Source organism: Aythya fuligula, chromosome 2 (assembly GCF_009819795.1).
Source record: "Aythya fuligula isolate bAytFul2 chromosome 2, bAytFul2.pri, whole genome shotgun sequence".
Lineage (NCBI taxonomy): Eukaryota > Metazoa > Chordata > Aves > Anseriformes > Anatidae > Aythya > Aythya fuligula.
The window spans coordinates 30343997-30365188 of record NC_045560.1 but is presented as its reverse complement, the minus strand read 5'-3'; the positions used below and the strand labels follow the sequence as shown (position 1 = coordinate 30365188).

At 33.9% G+C, this 21192-nt stretch overlaps 1 protein-coding gene across 9 annotated transcripts in view; it reads left to right on the top strand.

Annotated features, from left to right (window-relative positions):
- Positions 1 to 21192, top strand: part of DGKB (diacylglycerol kinase beta) — a 361100-nt gene that overhangs the window by 65249 nt on the left and 274659 nt on the right. For 6 of the 9 annotated variants that reach the window (XM_032182678.1, XM_032182685.1, XM_032182681.1 and 3 more), the window contains exons 3-4: positions 3933 to 4009; positions 7214 to 7234. In XM_032182678.1, the coding sequence (XP_032038569.1) occupies positions 3933 to 4009; positions 7214 to 7234 (98 nt within the window). The remainder of the gene's footprint in view (positions 1 to 3932; positions 4010 to 7213; positions 7235 to 21192) is intronic. The other 3 variants (XM_032182686.1, XM_032182684.1, XM_032182679.1) reach the window with 1 other exon arrangement.

Genomic DNA, 21192 nt, shown 5'->3' with positions numbered 1-21192 from the left:
GCATCGAAAGACCACATCTATTTCACGAACCAAAATGAAAGTATGACCTATATTAAAAGTGCTTTGTAGTGAGCCTGCAGCCATACCTGTGGGTAACAGGACATACAAAGCTGCTGGCTTCTGATCATTCAGTGTCAACCACCAGAATCTCTTACCAACACAGGCATGCTGTAAGACTTTGAGTGATACTGGGAAAGACGTGTTAGTGGAACAACCTCTTTTTGTTGAAAGTGAAAAATTTTTACAATTTGGTGATGTGTACAATTTTGTTAGCAGGCTTGGCCTTTTTAAGATACCAGTGTTTCTAGACCGGTAAAGTTTTAGCTGAAGCATAGGCATTGCTTAAGCAGAACTATTACACAGTTATTTGTATGTTATACCACAGAAGGAAACGTACATTTATAAATGCATGCACACACACACTCCTGTTATAAGTTGCCCCCTTAATTAATTTTCAGAGAGCATTGCATTAATAATAGAAAGGAATTTATTGAGTAAGCAACAGCAAGCAAAACAGCGCTGGGCGGCTGGGGAGTCTCGGCTCCGCCAACGGCGCGCACCTCACCCCCGCCAGGGTCCCTTTTTATATTTTGGTAATTCCGGGGGTTACGCAGCACATGCTGGTATATTCTGCGACTGTGCGCACTGTTGCTAGGGGGTCGTCTCTGTCCCTCTGGTGGTCGTGAAGATGAAGGCCGTAGTCTTCCTCAGCGTTGTGGTTCAACTTCTTTTTTTATTTGGTCATGTTGGCCCAGCGTGAGACAGGAATGCAGGATGGTGATACACTAGTTTAGCAACTTATCAGGAGATGGTTACATGAACTTTGCAGCAGTGTCTTTGAACAAAAGAGGCAACTGAGATGCAGAAGGAGAGAAGGGGAGGGGGTTCTCTTTTTTGTTAACCAAAAGAATTTTCATAGTGTCTAGCCAAGTATTATACATCTTACTTCAGCAGGGAGCTTTTGCAACTCCTGCTCCTCAAATGGAACTCCTTGTTTTATAATACAAAAGACAATGAACAAACATTTATTGTGTATTACAACTCCCACTCATTTTTAATATGTAATTGCATCCACAAAAAAAAAAAAAAAAGAAAGAAAAAATCCACAGCAGAATAAGAATCTGTAGAATTGCAATGACAGGGGAGTGTTGGTTTTTCACTATCCTTCTCATTGGCTTAGCTATCAAGCAGGACATTCAAGTTTGGGCCATAGCTTCATGCCATGCCTGAAAAATTGTATATTGAAGGTTGCAACATTTCTAAATTAAAATATATAAATAAAAATCTCAAATTTATTATAGTGGTATAGAAAATCTCTAAAACCTGTTTGGAGCTCTTAGGTATACATTCTGAAATTGACTGTTATGAGACTTCAGATGTTTGCCTGTGATTTTTTTTTTTGACTTGTATAACCACATCTGGATTTATAAGAGAATTAATTGTGATCCAGTCCTTGTCTGCTAGTCTTATTTTCTCTTAAATTGTGGTTTTAAAATCCACTAATTTATGCTGAGTTTTGTATAAGTCTTCTTATAGCTCATTCATTTTTTCTGTTTTTACACTTTTCAAGAATTTTTGGGGGAAGATACAGAGAGAGTATAGAGAACTTGTGTGATCTGGGCAAGTTTTTTTACTGTTTGATGTTTTCCATTTATGGGAAAAATGGTGCACTGAATTCCAACCTCAACTGAATGCTTAATCTTCTTCATCTAAAGCTGAGTCATTTTTAAAAATGAATCATAATTTTTAATGTGGGCTAAATCTTAAATGGTTTGCAACTAGTATGTAAATTTGTCTTCAGTTATAAAAAGTATCTTTGTTAGAACTGAAAGGTAGTTAAGAAAAAAATAGATACTTTGAACCTTTGCATATCCCACCATTAAATATGCAGGTGTATTATCTCTGTTGTCATGGTTTTGATTGTTCTGCCTTTACTCTGAAGCAATACATTAACCCATACATTAATTATTTTATAACTATTCCTTTTGTAAATATTACTAAATTCAGATTGAGTTGAGACTCATTTATAACAAGAATATCAAAATCTTGAAGAGTTTTGCTGGGACAACCAAAGCAGGAATTACGTCCACAAAGCCTTTTCTTGACAAGTATTTCAAGCATGGAATATGCTTTGCCTTTTGGATGACTTCATTAAGGCAATATGCAGGAAAAAGGGAGGATATGTATGTTGTTCCCAGAACAGAGAATATTTTGTATCTTAATAGTGCTTAAATAAAAAAAAAAATAAAAAAATAAAATTAAAAGCAAAGATTTAATTTATTCTTAGTAAATAACATACCGCAGGTGTGTGCTTTTAATTGCAGCTGCATAGACATAGTATTCATTTAAAGATGACAAAAATATGAAGTGAAAGAAGTATGGTCATTTTTTTGCAGTTTGCCTTTTTTTACATAAGCAACAAAATTGAACAATAAAATTTGCAGTATTTCAGACTGGCACAGAAATATGACTATAGATCACAGTTTATCAAGTAAATATTTCCTGGGGCTGCCCATGAAACCAGTGAAATTTAGGTAGTTACAGTTGACAGTACATCTGATTAATGAAAATAAACAATTTTATCAAGGCCACAAATAGTCTTGGGAGTTTTAATTTAAGAAAAGATCACAACAATAGACTTTTGCAAAATGCTATGCATGTTAACAATCAAAAATGGGATGGGGGAGGGAGGGTTGTTACAAAACTATTTTGCAAATCCCCTCTTGCCATGTTTTCTCCTTCCAAGTTACATGATTTATTAAATGTACGTTTTAGATTCAGGATAGAGGTGCTCAGTTTCTTTGACTCTTAAGAACTATTGCAGTTCTTTATTTTGATAATGTAGTTCAAACAAACAAACAAAATCAGGAAGATTAGGTCCTAATGTCTGTAATTTTAAGTGTCTAACTAATTGCTCATGTGATAGTCCTGTTCATATTCCACAGTCTTTGTTTTTCTCTTTTCTTTCCAAGATTTGCTGTAGAAACAAGTGTGTAGCCATTAAGTACACCTGTTTTCTTTTGTAATCCATCTTCTGGTTCACAGATGACTGGTTCAAGGTTTTGTCCAGTGTTTTGGCCATTATGCACATTTGATCAACTACTGCATTTTAAAGACAAAACTGCTTTACAGCTGTTATTGTATTGCTGAGATACTTAGGGTGGAAAAGAGCATTATGTGCATATTTATGTGCTAAATGAATGTGAGTTCAAAGGTTTTATGTAGTGGTTATTTATTGAAATAACTCTTTTGTTATCTTGCAAGTTGACAAAATAACAACAAAATGTTTTTAAACAACAACAACAAATGGAAAAGTAAAGGTGTGGAAGCATCTATGTGATTTGACACAATTGTGCTAGACAAAGCTTGTCCTAAAGTTACTGTGGTATTTAGAATATCTTAGAGATCTACAAAAGCTGGGGTTTCAATAGTAACATTTATTTTCTGTGATGTCTGCAGAAAAAGATTTTTCTTCAAGTACGGCCTCTATCTTGATGTTGTCTGGCTCCTCTGACAGTTCCTCTACTTACTGGCACCTATGCCAGAGGAGATTTAGTAGCATTGTTGAGAATGACTATGTTTGGTAGATGACTCAGGTTTCAAGGACAAAGAAAAAAAAAAAAAAGAAAGAAAAAGTGACTTGAAATAGCCCTTGCAAACAACTCCTTCAGAAATGTACTACTTAACAACAGTTGGAGTAAAGAATATTTCTGAGCATTCTATGTTGGCTTGCTGTTTTTTACTATTTAGTCAGAGGGTACATTATGTTCTCATTTTCTTCCTGCCCGCAGCTCTCATACATCTAGAGAAAATTACTGATGCACATTGAGAAAAGCTATTAGCAGTTTTGTTGTTGTTTCTTTAATTACAGCTCATATTATGTAAATCAGTTTTCTGTATTTTAATTTTCTCTTTCTTCATTCTTCATCTAGATTCCACTAAGAAAATTAAGGATGTCTTAGAAGAATTCCATGGCAGTGGTGTGTTAGCAAAATATAATCCTGAAGGGGTAATTCTTCTTCTTTCTTCAATGGTCGGACATGGTGGGAAAAATGTTTACAAATGTTGTAGCAAATATAAGCATTTAAAATAGAAGAAATTCTATAAGTCAGTTGTTTGGGGTAACTGAGTCTGTTTTGAAATAAAAATATGAATATATTAAAGAACTAAAAGTTTATAAACATAATGTTAGATGTATCTGCTTAATATGACATTAAAAAAAAAAAAACTTTAAAAATAACAAAAAAATAAAAAGGTTAATTTTGTTTTCCAATTGTTTTTAAGGATTAGAAATGTTAAGCATGTTTTCATATCTTAGATGAATGAAATCTGCTAATATATATATACACATATTATTATTTTTTTATGTTATTTCTGGTAATGGGATCACCTTTAGAGGGATTTTTTTTCTCATGTTATGAAACCAAAAATTCTGCTGAATGTGTGTGCATGCATTGTCACTACAAACCCACTACCAGAGAAAATATTCTGTTTTAAATGTTAGAAAAACACAGATTGATTCCTTTTGAAGCCCTCAACTGCAATTTTTATCTGCTTAGCACATCAAAATGTAGCCAACTAAAAACCTGTTTCAGTAAGGTTTCTATATATGCTTGCATTGTGTGGAATTCAGAGTAGAAAAATGTACTGACAGTTACAAGCATGACTGATCCTACATTTCAGGATGTGAAAGACAAGAATTGTTAAGTAAGGCAGTTATAATCCATTTTTGGTTTTTGAAATCTTCAGTTCTCTCATCATACAACGATTTCAGTTTTGTGAATTGCAGCCTTTTACAGTTCAAAGTAATTGTGTATTTGCATGTTTAAATAACATGTTTTCATGTAGGTAACATATCACATTGTCAATATTTGGTATTGGTATAGACTGGTATTTAAAGTGTTGAGATTAGTCTCACAACTAGCGGTCAAATGGTCATTTCTCCAGTTTGAGGGTATATGGAGGTTGGGTCCCAGTGAAAAGTGATCAGTATGAGCAGATGGGACAACTGCTCTTACTGAAGCCAGGTGAATTGGCAGGATTTGTGCAAAGCTGAAATTATTAAACATAGTTGGTCCTGAGCTGATTCTGTGACTCTGTACCTGTACTGGAGCTCTTCATTTTATGGTGATTTGATTGCAGCATCCTACCAATGTACTGAAACATCCAGGGATTATAGAACAGCACTGTGTCCAAAACTGTGATGAGGGTAGAAGGGGAGCAGGGAACACAAGTCAGACAACTTGCTGTGGTTCAGCAGAATTCAGGCTATTCACTACTACTGGGCAGTGTTGGTCCCAGGCTAAGCCCAACAGCTTTTTTGCTTTGCTGCTTAGTGCTTAGATTTCAGGCAGTGCAACAAAAATAAAACATAGCTAGCAGCTACTTTGGATCTAGTAGGATTTACTAGCTCAGTTTTCGTGTCTTAAGCTGCTTAACTGCAAGCAGAGCAGCCAAAATTTCTTCTGCAGCTGAGTGAATATTCCAAGTCAAACAAACTGCCCATGCACAGGTGTGTCTGTGCCTTTGGCACGCATTCAGCCTACTATGTAGAAAAGCCTTTTACAGGAAGATTTGAGATTTGGTTGTATCAGGTCAGACAAGAACCCCTGTATCAGATATGCTATTTAAATTAAGCAATTATTATCCATAAATCAAACGAACAAATAAGCAACAAGAGCAACAACAAGAAGAAAAAATACTAAATAATTTTAGTGAGAGATACAGGAGATGTCAAAAATTTAATGATCCAGGTGAAATCAGTCACAGAGCAGCTTTTCTCTTCTATATATTGTAGATAGCACTTTGAACTTTTAAACATTCTACTTGTTTTGTAGCTGTGTTTTGTAGAGGATACCATCATGTTTCCATTTTACCTCTATTTCCTAGATCATTGTCTCATAAACACTTCAAGTATTTTTCCAGGCTTACCAATACCCTACAAAAAGGTGGTGTCAATTTTTAGCCTAATAAACATGGGGCATAGAGCTTTGGCAGATTTTGCAGTGTGATATATTTATGTATTTAAGAAAAAGTCTAAAGAACTTGTTTCAAGCATCTTGCTGCTTAAAGGCTTGCATTTATTCCACTCCATTGCTTCTTTATTGCATTTTTTTTTCTTTTTTCTTTTTTTCTTTTATATCACAAACTGATTTAATGGGACACAAATAGCAAAAGAAAAACCTATTGATATTTGAAGCTTGTTACCAGAAGTCATCTGGCTTGTTTTTCTATTATCTTATATCTTGTTGAATGAATGAGTTTTGGGTTTAGTGGAAATGATGTATCTGATTATCAGAAGGTCAGAACTATAGGAAGTTTATTTATGGTGCTTTTACTCTATGCTAGCTTTCAGTGTAGGGCAAATTACTGAAACATCTAAAAATGTTACTTAGCCTTTGCCTTTCCATCTTTTTTTCTATAATTACTGTCAAATATGTAATTAAGACTGGCTTTTATACCTGATGTAAGACACACAGGTAGGTTAACATCAGCCTGCTGGAAAGCTGCTAGTCAGGGTACTTCTAAGAAGAAGCTTTCTTCAGGGTAATTATGATTTCCAGAGGTGCTGGAATTTTTCTAAATTGACTTTGTGGATGTATCAAAGATTATCTTGGTTACTCTAGTTTAGCAAAAGTCTGGCACAGTCTGTAATTTATGCAGAGAATACCACTATATTTTCCATTTTAAGTTAGTACCTCTGACTGGGAATTAGAGGCAGCAGTTTGTGAATAAAGTTGAAAGGTAGAAAATAAATCCAGTGTCTTTATTAAAAGGAGAACAAATTGTTATAAACTAAAGCAGCAATGGTGACTTCTGAGATGGTGTCTGCTAGTATTTATCATTGCATTCTTTTTTGATTCACTTGTTTCACTAACAACCATTCTTGGCAACAAACAATTTTTACCTAATTTTTTTAAGTACACAGGGTTGAGAGAGACTAATGTACTTACTTCCTTATATTTTTCTTGGATGTCTGTCATTGCACAGTTAAAAATAAATAGCTTGCACTCTCTAATCAAGATTAGAATGCTGACCTGAACCATTTTCTTGATGTATGTGCTAATGCAAGATGATGATATTCTATCATGTCTTAAGCCTGTTCATCTACATTATTAACCTTTCAACCAAGTACTTTTATAAAAACAAACCCTAAGTGTTACTATACTGCATTAATGCATATGTCTTCTTTCTTTTATTGCATGCATTGCAGAAGCAAGATATACTTAACCAAGTAAGTAATCTTAATTTGATGTTTTTTTTTTCTTTCTCCTTTTTTCATGCCTAGAAACACTATTTTTTTATTTTTATTTTTTATTTTGTATACCACTGAGAAGTCATTTATTAATAAATACTACCTATGGCAATTCTATCAGTTAATAGGCAAATAATTAAAAGTGATTAGCAATCTATTGTGATGATAGTGACTTTGTAGCCTTTGCAAGAGAAAGGGTTAAAGGGTTGATTGTCAACCTAAGGGTCTACTGAGAAGCTTACACAGCCTAAAAACAGGTATAAAAATACAATGAAAAAAAATGCTAGAAAAGAAGGACTAATCATATGAACTGTTGTTGTTTTTAATGACTTAATTATTCTTTGTGTAAAAACAAACAAAAAAAACCCTCTAATTTCCTTTTTTGGGGAGGAGGTGGCTGGAACATGAGAACAATGGAAAAATCAAGAGAATTAAACGATTAGTTTTGTAGGAACCCCTCACTTTCTAGTGTCAAAGGCCAGCTGAGCTTTTGGGCATGTACTGTCAGGAGTACTCCCTGTTCACAGAAGGACTTGGTCTTCTTCAGGTAACCAGTATTACTATTTTAGTAAGTTGAAGGAGTGACTGTGATGTGTCCTGAAATAGAAGGCGCTCAGATTAAAGCATGGTATCTAGTACCAGACTTGAGACTAATCTCATTATTATTTTTGCCAGCAATATTGTAACAAGAAATAGCTGAATACTAATAGAATCAATTCACTAAACCAAATTCTGGAACTTTCTCCAAAATGGAGAAAAATCTGATTATGCTGGAAAAGTTTGATGACATTATGGAGTTTAGTAAACAGAAATGTAATGAAAGGCTCTAGTGCATGTCATTAGTGTGATGTGCCCTGGGTCTAGTGGTACTGCTAGATAAAGAACTGAGTATGGTCTCTGATGACAAGATTATTGCAAAGCATCACTGTGGTATGGTCATGAAGAAGACAAACAACATCACTCAGGTATTGCAATAGTGTTCCTGTGGCAATAGTGGACTGAGATCAAGATGAGGCTTTTGAGAATAGGTAGATTTGTTCGGCTAATTGACATAAGTGGAAAACTAGGTAGACTTTCCAGCACACACAAATATAGATTAAAATAAAGTTTTTTGTGCTGTTTCCTCCAGCTACATTTTTTGATCTGTTAGAAAATATTAATTTGCTGTAAAGACTTTGCCTTTTTATAATATATAAAGCAAATATTCAAGTACAGATAACCAATCAGTAATATTCTTTAAAAGGGTACGGTGGAGATCTCATCTTTCTGCTTTTAGCCAGTATATGTGCCACAAGGTGGGACAAGCTGAACTCACATTGGAATTAATTTACAAAAAGGTTGGTAGGATGTGAAGCATTATAGGAAATCCATTACATAGGAGAAACGTGTCCCCCACATATAATCACCTGAAGACTTACGAAAGGATTCTTTCTAGCTAGAAAAGAGAAAAAGTTCTTAACTTGTGAGTATCACCAGCAGAAAACTCTTTCATGCAGACACTGGGTGCTCAGCATTCTTCTGGGTTTCTGAGCAGAATTTCTAGGGAAATAGCTTCCTGGATACCTAGAGAGCTGGGAAGCGTGCCAGATGGAAATGCTGGCAGCCTGGCTGTGAGCCTGCTTTCTGTGGAAAGTGTTGAGGGCACTGAGGTGTTAAATGTTTCAGATAGTCAGTTTCTGTTGCAAAACTGTTCAGTTCTGAACATTTTTAATGATCTTTACTGTTCTTCCTTTTCTCTTCTTTCTTCAGTTTGTGGTCATGAATTCATCTTTCCCTCCTTGACATCTTAGTTCTCGTTTGAAACTTCCCCTCTCTGACATAAGCTCCAGACATTTTTGTTCTTGTCCTCCTGTTGTTTTTTTTTTTTTTTTTTTAATTATTATTATTATTTATTTATTTGTTTGTTTTGTTTGTTTGTTTGTTTGTTTTTGTATTGTGCAATACTCTATGTTAAGCTTTAGGAGCCTCATACTGCTTTCATTTACATGGTATCTATTTTAATTCTCATTAGTTTTTAAATGGCTAACTCAAGTCTATTTTGCAATTCTGAGGGATGCTGTTTCAAAATGGTTTAAAATAAAGAGTTTGTTGTTGTTGTTTGTTTAGTAGGGTATCACTATTCAGGGAAAAGTTAATAGGAAATTTTAAGCTGTCTTGATACTAAAAGAGATCATTCTATTTCAAGGAATATTATTCTTGAAACTACACCATTTTTAAAGGAAAGCAAATGAAAAAAATATGGAGGGTTACACTGATGTCTGTTTTATTTTAAACATTTTATTTGAAGAGTGACAGACTACTCTGACAACATTTCAGCTACTCTAACAGCATGAAAAGTGTATAGTATGGTGCCAATTATGGTATGGAGTTATAAAGTATGAAACATTGCTGTCCTCATTTTTTTAATAGCAATTGAAATATCATCTAAATTATTCTCTTGATAAATTGAAGTAAGCACAGAAATAAATTCCTTCAGAAAGGATACTTTTTTTAGTGAATTTTTATATTGCTATTAATGAATGTTTAAAATTGATGCATTTCAGCTTAAGTATGCATGCAATGGTGTGATGTTTATTCATAATTAGGATTTGCAACTATTCTATTAGTCATCAGGGATAGGTTTCATAATATTTAACTGCTAGGATGAGATTAAATAGCAAAGTATTTTTGCTCTATTTTTAATTGTAATAAAATATGAGAAAACAACAACAACAACAACGAAGGAAAATACATTTTGTTAATACTGTATCCAAGATTTTCCACAGTAGTTTTATCCCGATAAGAGTTACACTATATTTATAAAGATTTAGTAGATACAGCTAGCATTCACAACAATTAATGTAAAGTCATCATCTGTGCAATATGCCAGTGGTGCAGTCCTATGGAATGCAATATAGAAGTCTAAACTCTATAATTGGTATTATACATTTATGGAAAAAAAATAAATGTTTATAGAGAAGATATCCTTGAGGAAGTAGAAGTGGTTCTAGCTCTAACCAGTATTTATCAGATCTTAATGCATACCCATGTTTACATGGAGTATCTTTTTGGAAAGAAACCATATAGGCTAATCAATGCATCAATGGGCAAAAGAAAGAACAATTTAACTTTCCCACTGCATATAACAAACACTCTGAAATCATTTTAACAATTAAGTATTTTATAGGCTATGAACATAATTGCTTTCTAAGAGACAGGAAGCAAGGCTCATTCTCTAGTCTGTTACAAATACAATGAGATGATAATAATGAAAGGTGGATGTGATTTCAAATTCGTTTTGTGACATGGATTTCTAGAAACATATCCTCATTTGTTGGCTATTGGATTCAAATCATTTAAACTGAACATGAAGAAAATTAGGTTAACGTTCCAGTGCTTGAAGTTTCCAATCAGTGTTGCAGGTTGCCCTTATTTTTTATTTACTTATTTATTTTCTTTCAGACTTCTTTGTTGTTGTTGTTGTAGATATGTTTAAAATCTCTTAGATGACTATTTAGAAAGTTAGCCAGCCTTAGCATTGTCAAGAGTTAGTAAATATTTCAGAATTGCTCTTGTCAGAATGCTTTAGGAATAAACTACTTGTAACTTAAATACACATTTTACTTGTCTCTACTTGTTGGGCTGTGCTCTCAGTGAATCACTATACATGTATGTATATATTAATATTATCAAAGAAATAGCAGTGGAGAGGTATGTGGACTCTTTGCCAAACAGACAACACTGAAGAAAAGGAAGAGGGGAAAAAAAAAAAAAAAAAAAAAAAACAGACAAAAAAAAGCTTTCTTTAAAATAAATAAATAAATAAATGAAAAACCTAGAAATTCTGTGCTTCATTTATGACAGTAAAAATTCTGAAGCTACCAAATGGATGCTTATTTGTTGGTAAGCACATATGATGCTTGTAAATACGTGTGCTTACGTTACCTGGTCAGACACACAACTGATCTATTTTATTTTCCTATAAAAGATATTATCTAGAAATTACAGAGAATGTCCAGACTCTCTAATTTCTGACTTATATCTCTAAATATAGTTAATTATTATAGGTTTACCCAGGCTGAATTAGGAAAGACTGGTTAAAGTGCTTTACCCAGGCTATTTGATTATGACTTTTTTTTTATGGTTTTCATTCTGAGGTACAAATTTTTTGTTTTGTTTTGTTTGTTGGTTTGTTTTATGATGATGACTACAATTAAAATGGATTCATGTGCATGGGGCCATCTAGGTACTGTTTATGAAACTGCAGAGATAAACAAAATATAGAAAAATACTCTTAATCATAACATACTGCAAAAATTAGTCAATTAATGGAAATGACTTGGGGTTCTCTTGTGAAGTACATGTAATGTTGCTAGTATTAGTCTGTGAGTATATATAATTCAGTAGGTGATGGTGGTAATTTATTTATTTCTATTCTTTTAAATTTTAGTGAGAATAAACACAAATGTAGTTCAGCTAACACATCTCTGTTTTCCTAAAGGCTGTAAATTTACTCAGTGCTATGTGGATGAAAACTCTTGCCAACTAGAATAGGACATTTTAAATTTTCTTGCATTGGTACCAGTGACTATTTGAAGTGAAAAATTCAAGTTATTCAGGCTCAGATTACACTAAATCTCAATTAAAAAAAATAAAATTATAAATTGTAACAGTTATGAAAGTTTGTCAGTTTTTATACAGTAAAACAGTGACTGTTCACATGGCATGTTCATAAATTATTTTTCTTTCTAAAAGTGTTGTAGCAAAAATATATTTTTAATATAAGTAGCTGAAATAGCACCCATAAAAGTTTACAATTAACAGGGTATTCATTCCTTTTAAAATTAATGAGAATGCTATTGATACAAAATGCTTTTAGAAAAATATTATTATGAACTTTAGCCCTTTTATGAAACTTACATTTTCAGCCACATTAGTCTATCAGTAGGTTTTTGGAGTATCTTCACCAGAAGATAAATTTTTTGGTTAAACCTGGACTTTGTTGTAACTTACTATTTTTCAGGGACTTGGTGTTTTATTCTGAAGCATACTTTCTACACCATTTTTCCTAAATTCTATAATAATTTCAATTTTCAATAGTCCAGTTCTGCTTGGGCAGTATGCAGATTATCTACTCTTTACTTTAAGTATCTAATATATGTTTCTTTGAACATTCTTTATTGATAGTACATGTTAAATGGACCCTGGCTGCTAATCTGCTACAGGATCATTCTAAATGTTTCTGCCTTAGCACTTTTTCTAAAATTAAAATTTTTAAAAAAGGCTTTGTCTAGCATATATAGTAACTATATATAATTATATATATATAATATGTTAGTTTGTGTGTAGCACATATGAACATACATACTTAAGTACATTTATAATAATTTGATAAAAAAAAAACCTGCTGGTGTTAAGGTCGTTATATATATATATATTTTTTCGTAGTTGGATATAAGACTAGGGTGAAACTGCAGTGGTTGGTTCTAGATTTATCTGAATAATTAACATCGACTTATTTTAATAGCGTGAGAGTGTGGTAAAAGGCTATGCTGAAAAAAATGTTATTATATTAAATTGAGTCTTCAAAATTTCTCTTAAGATACTTTGTAGAGTTTATTTATTGGAAGAGACATGCTAGTTATTCTCAAATGTTGCAGAGTAATTATTTTTGATAGGAGACATAAAGGGAAGATTTTTGGCAGTTATATATGTCTGTAGTATTGATGTTATCCAAACATTATTTGACCATATAGAATATTGGTAGGAGCTGGTTATGGAAGCATGTGATTTATTTATTTTCTTAACTGTAAGCATTCATGCCAGTAGATGACCATTTATATGATGTTTTATCTAAGAAATCATTTCATTTGGTTTCCAGAATTGTTATAATACAGTTAGGTCAAAAATGTATTAAATCAAATGCTTAAATCAGTAGATGTTAAGGGTTTTCATTTGAACCAACTTTACCCCCAATGTACAAAGGCAGGTTCCATAAAGAATTCCAAATTTAATTTAAATTTCTCATTATAATGAACATTAGCAATACATTTTTAAACAACAAAATCTTATGTGTTCTCCTTTGATTTGTTTTCTAGATTGTTATCCCTCTCTGATAGTCTCTGCTTCCTCCTTCTCCCCTACGCCCCCAAACAATATTTTGGCCAAAGTCACATTTCATTACAAAGCATTGTCAGAATCAATGAATCTTCAATTCTTGGACATTTACCAGTAGCGCTTTTCACAACTTGTTATATAATTGTTGCTAATGCGCTAACACCAATGGAACTTTGCAGTTGTCATAGCATTATGTGAGACTGAAGGCCCTGTTACATCTTCTCTTTTGTCAACAGTTCATTTTTCAGATACTGAGTCCATATAAATTGTGTAAAAAGAAATAATAATTAAGAGGACCCATGCACAAACAAAAATAACCCAGAGATATTATGGTCCATAGATTAAAGCTGATAACATTTTTGGCACTATTTGGAGATGTGGCAACATAATTTAAAAAGTACTTAGTTGAAAATTACATTTCCAAATTCTCTATTTCCATATTCTCTGAAATGTTCTCTTTAATTAGTAAAAGCCATATTTCACGGGAGTCTGCTGGAAAGAATGATTTATTTTGTTAGGGGATTCCATTATCTCCACTAGCAGTATGGGTCTCCCCAGGCATCTGGAATTCACTCACAGAGTCGACTCTTATTTACAGCAGCAAAAATTTAATGGTACCCCTATATCAGCTCAACCTGGGTGCCTCCAAGGACGGACCTTGCTCGAGACTTTCCCTGGGTCAATCTTTGTTTCATCAGCTACAGTCCAATCAGTTCTTAACATATATGTTATGTTTCTTCATTGGTGGCTCTTTGTTGCGGAGCAGGATGTCTTATCTGCTGGGTATGCCTCTCATCCAGTGCTGCCCCCAGTCAGCACATTCATTTTCCTCCTGTCCATGCCACCCAGACCCCAACACTATGCCGCTCAATGGTGCTCAGTCACCACTACATACCACATTCAGGTTATGCAGAGCTCTTACTGCAGCCAAAAACTTCACCAAATATACTCCATTAATGGCAAACAATAGCCACCCGAGTTTCTTACATACCTGTAGCTTGTTTTCCTTTCACATTTTTTTTTTTCATTTTATTTTCAGGATGATGAAAATAGTGGCCTATGTTGAATTATCTTTTACAATTTTATAAGAACAAAAAGGCCAAAGAGAATGTGATATCTCTACCCAGAAATTCTCTGAAAATATTTCCAAACACTAGAACATGCCTTGTTCCCATTTACGTGGCCTGTGTGGTAAGGAGGAATAAAAGAAGTTGCTGTTCTAGCCCCCACCCCCTGGCCCATCCACAGTGACAACTCTTTTGTCAAATGAGTATTAGTAAATTTCTTCTTTGCATCTTATAAGGATTTATAAAACAAGTGGAGTGATACATCTTCTCTTCCTTCCTTCTGTTTGTCAGCCAGTAAAGCTGGCTGCTACTTGTACACCAGCTATGAAAATACAGGAGGCAGTTAGATGCCTCCTTTTGCAGTTTTTCTTCAGGGTACATCTTGAGTCAAAAGCAGTCATTTTTCTCTGATTAAATTTGTTCTCTTCAAATGTTTAATATAGTAGGAGTTCAACAATTTCATACCATATTTAAAATATCTGAATAGTATTCTTTATAAAGAATGCAAAATCTGCTTTACTTGTGTATATCCTATTTTTCACTGAGAAACCATTTTTTATGTATTCTGAGTGTCAGGATATAGTGAGATATGATATCTATAGCATGGAGAGTTTTGTGTATATTGGCACAGAACATACATGTAAATGCATAAACCTTCACAAAATGAACACATGCATCTTTCTTTATCTTACATTTCTATGTACCATTGGAAATACAGAAGAACAAATCACAGAATTGCACACTTTTACTTCAACAGGAGAAAGGATGAAGCCAAATACTCACAGCAGGCATTTCCTGCCTAAGCCTGTTAAGCTTAGACTGTCCTCAATATCTTTTTTCTTGGAGTCCCATGTATACTGGGAAACGGAAACCGAAGAGTGGGAAGTAAGAGCTCTGCTTTATGCCATGGATGTAGAGTAGAAAGTGAAGTATTATATATGCATTCTTTAAAGGCATTAATGAGGTAAAAAACTTCACATATCTGTGAAAAACATGGTGTATCTGCAAATAAATTTTTTTATAATTATGATAGCACTATAGAAAATAATGGTCAGTTTTTATGGTCAGTTTTGAAGTATTCTGTGCAGTAACAGAAAAATAAAATTGCACATTTTAACTGAAAATAAAGAGGGATTTTTAATACCTATAAAAATCCAAAATTCATTGTAATATTTTTGTATTTGTTTCTTTACAGAACTATCATTATTTAGTCATATTGATAAGTCTCATACTATAAATCCTCTTGAAAGGATTTATAGGAAAGGAAATCCTGTTTTTCCTGAAAACTGTAATTTATTTTTCTTACTAGTTGCCAAGGCTTTAATCTCTGAGTAACTTTCGACTCTGCAGTCAAGATTCCTTAGTAACATTTTTTTCTAGTTAAATGATTGTCTTTTTTTTTTTTTTTTTTTTTTTTTTTAATATGTTCTTTCTATTCTGTCATAGGATTTCCTGTGGTATGTTGAAACAGGACACATTAATGATCACAATCCAGAGGTGGGGAAGGAAAGTAAAAGGCCAGGGTAAAGAATTTTCTCCGGAGTAGGCTTTTTAAAAATATTGTGGTGGAAAGATAGGAGAACAGCTCAGAACATTTGGTCAAAGCCATTAGGGAGTTTTCCAGTAGCTTTTAGCAGCTGGGTAAGAGGGAAATAGAATATTTCCCAGAGGCACATTTCCTCAGTAAGATTCTGAGATTCTGTGGAAGCGCTTTCCTTTGGATCTTACCTCAGTTTTTCCACTGAATTCAGATGATTCCATATAACTAGGTTGCCTTTAAATGCGGTTGACATCTCTTGAGTCTAAACACAGAGTTTGTAGCTCGTTTCCAGCATTACCCCAGCCCCACACTCACTTACCCAGTTGTGCCTCCTTGGCTGCTGTGAGAATGAAGGAAATAAGGAGCAGAAAAAATGATGGTGGGAACAGAGGTGTTAACAAATTGGTAGAAGGATTGGTAGTCACCACTGTTTCCACGCCACTCCCCTTGTGCCTGCCTGGCTTAGAGGTAACCTCCCCACATACTGTAGTTAGTCCACAAATGGGATCATCACTCTCTCCAGATTAGACAAAATAGTCATTGTATGGTATTACCTTTTGTAGCTGCTGCTTTGTACATGCATATAGCTAGTGTTGTTTTAATTTTGTATTATATTTTCCAGTATCTATAGAATGTTGTAACTGTTTTCCTTAAGTAACTGTCTTATATTGTCTTATTCCAAGAACATCGTTATGAGGAAAATTTTTGTTTCTGTTTTATCCTGGTTCTTAAAGGGCTATTTGAGGAGAGGAATTTTCTTCAAAGCAATGGGAGTTGGCAGAGCAAATCTTAATTGTTTGTGTTTGTAGCTTACCTGTAAAATGAAAGATGCCATAAACTTCAGAAAAATTTCCACCCCAACACATTGATCGAGTTTGGGTTCTCAAAAAAAAAAACCAAAACACTCTGTTAAAACCAAAGATCTGGGCAAATCTATCCATATTTGCTTAGTTAGATATCGTAACAGCAATATTTTCACGTTGTCTGGACACATTAGTCTATTTTATATCAGCTCTATAAAAACTGTTATTCTTAAGCATAAGATCCCATTAGCCCTCTTCATTTAATAGGGCTAATGGGATGCTGGCATGCATTAAAAGGATTAAAAGGCCAGCAGGTCAAGGGAGGTGATCCTCCCCCTCTACTCTGCCCTGGTCAGGCCTCACCTGGAGTACTGTGTCCTGTTCTGGGCTCCCCAGTACAAAAGAGACAGGGATCTCCTGGAAAGACTCCAGTGGAGGGCCACAAAGATGATACAGGGCCTGGAGCATCTTCCCTATGAAGAAAGGCTGAGAGACCTGGGTCTGTTCAGCCTGGAGAAGAGAAGACTGAGAGGGGATCTCCTCAATATATAAATATCTGAGGGGTGGGAGACAGAAGGATGTAGCCAAACTCTTCGCAGTGGTTTGTGGGGATAGGACAAGGGGCAATGGCTGCAAGTTAGGGATATGGTTTAGTGGGGACTGCTAGCGTTAGGTCAGAGGTTGAACTCGATGATCTTGAGGTCTCTTCCAACCTAGAAATTCTGTGATTCTGTGAAGTTAGAGCACAGGAAGTTCCGCTCTGACATGCGAAATAACTTCTTCACGGTGAGGGTGACGGAGCATTGGAACAGGCTGCCTAGGGACGTTGTGGAGTCTCCTTCTCTGGAGATATTCAAGGCCTGTCTGGACGCCTACCTGGGCAGCCTGCTCTGAGGAACCTGCTTTGGCAGGGGGGTTGGACCCAATGGTCTTTCGAGGTCCCTTCCAACCCCTACAGTTCTGTGATTCTGTGAAAATAATAGTTATTTGCTCTGATAGAACTTTTTTGTATGTAATCTATTCATACATTAACATAAGCAAGACAAAGAAAAACAAAACAAAAATAATAAGTGTTTTGGACTAACACAGATTTGACAAAAATTTAGTTGTAAAACATATGCTGCATCTGAGAAGCCCTATCCCAAAGGTGCAGAATGACCTTTCTGAGCAATCTGCAAATATTGCTCACTGCTTGTTTCATAAATAACACAATATGCATGTTTATATGATGAATATTTTATTATATATATAATAATACACAAAATAGTTCTGTTTCTTTTATTTGTACACTTAGATCCAAAATGGAATACTTCCACTCTGAGTAAAGTTATCACCCGACTCTTGTATAGCAATTAAAAAAAAAAAAATAAAGTCATTTTCTAGAAAAAGAAAAGCCATTCTGTATAAAATCTACCCAATTACCTTACATTCTTCTATGTGTCTGGAATATCTGAAAGATTTTGGTGTCTTTTTTCATACATCTCTCTGACCAGCCTGATTTCTTAAACATGTTCGGATTACCTCCTCATTCAAAGAACTCTTTTAGTAATTTGTTCTGTAACAAATGTACAAGTAAATATTTAACAATTTGTTGGAATAGACATACCTGTTTTGTTTGTTTGTTTGTTTGTTTGTTTGTTTTTCTCCATGAATTCTCAGATCTTTTATTAAGGTTTGGTACTCTCTAGTGAAAGAGATAGGAGTTTGAACTTCCCCAGGCAAAGAAGGGAATTCAGCCGTGGTATCCCACTCTTTGGGAGTATCTACCAGAATTTTTTTCTCTCAAAGGTGGGAATATTGTCACTTTCCCTGTCCTTTCAAAATGGAATAGTGATCTTCACCACACTTGGTGCACCATCCCTTTTCTTAGACATTTTTTGTGAACATGTATAGCAAGACCCAACAACACAGATTAATTTATTTGTCTTAAACGTAAGGTAAAGGGTGAGTTTTTTCAATCCAGTGAAGATTGAAACATTTTTGTTCACATTCAGAAACAGGTTTGTGGAAGTTATAGGTAAAAACCTAAAGAGTTTATCAAGTATTAGTGCTTTATTAGCAATATATATATATATAAAGTAGAGCACTATTAGCACTTGAGCTAGGCCTTCCAGATCTTAATATGACTAAGGACATCAATATAATACCAAAATCCAACTTTAAGCATTTTAGTTCCTTTTCTGAACTGACCCATCTTGTTCTTATTAGACTATAATTATCTGCTTGGTTTTATAGTTACAAAAATGAATGGGTATGCACAGTGCTGTGAAGTCATACCTCATCACAGTATGTTAATGAATGGGCACAGTTAATAAAGGTGTGAAAGGCACCTTTGGATGCCTTTCTCTGTAAATTTGTCATGATACATAGTCACATGCAGTGAGACAAATCCAGGTAATTTCTTTCAGCAGTCAGTCAATCATTTAGAACTCATTATAAACTTTGCTTTATTTCTTCTTTTTTCAATGTATAGCACAAATACATTTGTGGGGAAAGCTTACAGAAAAACAATACCTATGGATCAAATACTTGTTGTCAATTTGAAGATGAAATCAATTTTGAAATTTTGTGGATAGTTAATTAAATGTTATGGTTATATCTGACAATTTGTCACATAAACAAGATGCTTATTTTTAGCTTTCCTCTACACTGAGTCATAGTGAGTCCAGTTTAATGTTTGCTTCCAGAAAAGCTAAAAGTGATTAATCTTTGACACATTTATTTGCTATAAAGATTTACAAATGTAAGTGTAAAGTGTACAGTTTTACTTCTGCCTTCCATCCTTTCTCCTTTTCTTCTCTTTAGGTTAGATACATGCTTTGTTTTTGAATTTTTGGCAACTGGAAACACTGGATAAAATGTATAACTGGGAAATTATGAACATAAAAGTTACTTCTAAGTATAGTAATATTATTTTAATATCACTAATATTAAAGTCAATGTTTAATAAGTATTGATATTTTAATAATTGAGTACTTCTAATATCATTACAATATTATATAGTGATATTTTTATGTGGAAAATAGTGTTTAAGTGAGTTGAACCTTGATAGTGCTTTTGAATGTATAATTTTCTGGACTTATATCAAAAAGTTTCAGAACTAAATGAAGTTTCATTATACAAGCATTGTAAGACATTATAGTGTTCTAGAAGATTATAAACATCTATAAAGCTTTATTTTGTGACTTTTTTTTTTTATAATTTTGAGATATAAGAAATAGAGCTCCAGTATATTTCTCAAATGAGTTATTTAAGATATAGAATAGGATTCCAGTTACATATAAACAATATAAAAACACCTACTTTTCTGTGACCTATTGACAATGTAGTTGGCACCCATTTATTATTTGCGTCAAAACTAAAACAGCACAGTTTGTGGGTGGTTTTTTTTTGTTGTTTGTTTGTTTTTGTTTTTGTTTTTTCTTTCTCAGAAGATGTAGACCAAAATGATTAGGAAGTTCTTTCATGTTCCTCTAATTATTGGCTGCTTTGACCATGTCCTTATATTAACCTTATATTAAACCCTGTTACACTGAAAATTTTCTTGATATCCCTAAAATTGTGACCATAATCTCCCAAACCCCTCATAGTCTCCTATGAAATGGTATTCATTAATTCATGTGTCAAGTTAATCATAGTCAATTTGGTATATCCTAGAACACTCTTATCCTCTCATTTAGGAAACATCATGGAAAATGCTTTTCAAAATGCAAAATCCTTCTTTCACAGGTTCATTTAAATTCAGCTGGAGCTTCTGAAAGCCAAGCAACTGTTGAGAATTAAGCAATTAGCATGCATACTTAAGAAAACAACATCCACGGTTATAGCTTATATATTGTTCTGATAGTATTGGTAGGAACTGCTTATTTAATGCTTATGAATTCATTAACTGCAACAAATTATTTTCAAGTCATCCCAAAATATATTGAACTTTTCATCTGAGAAATTCTGGTATGACATTGAGATTTAAAAAGAAGATGTTTGCATAGCTGAGTGAGTGTGATGCATGTCAGTGTGGAAAATTAATGTCATCTTGACTTTTTATTTATTTATTTATTTATTTTTATTTTTTACTGTTTGGTTCCCAAAGCGTTGTGTGGTTCCTTTGAAAAGCATTGTTAGTGGGGGAGGGTGGATAGAGGTTATGCTAGTAAGTAGAGAGAGGCTATTTCATTACTGAAGCATCTTCATGTTTTGAACCATTAAAATTCTAAGAGGAAAAAAGAAAACTGCCTATGATTGCAGAACAGAAAGATGTTCATAGTATTTTGTGTTATTCCTCTTTTCTGTGAAAATTGGGCTGAGATTCAGCAAACATTTCCCATCGTTAAGTGTTCTATTCTAAATGACCCATACTCAATACTAAAAATAGTACCATAGAGCTCTAACACCTGTAACATGAGTCTTCTACTGTGGTCCTCGTGGGATTTC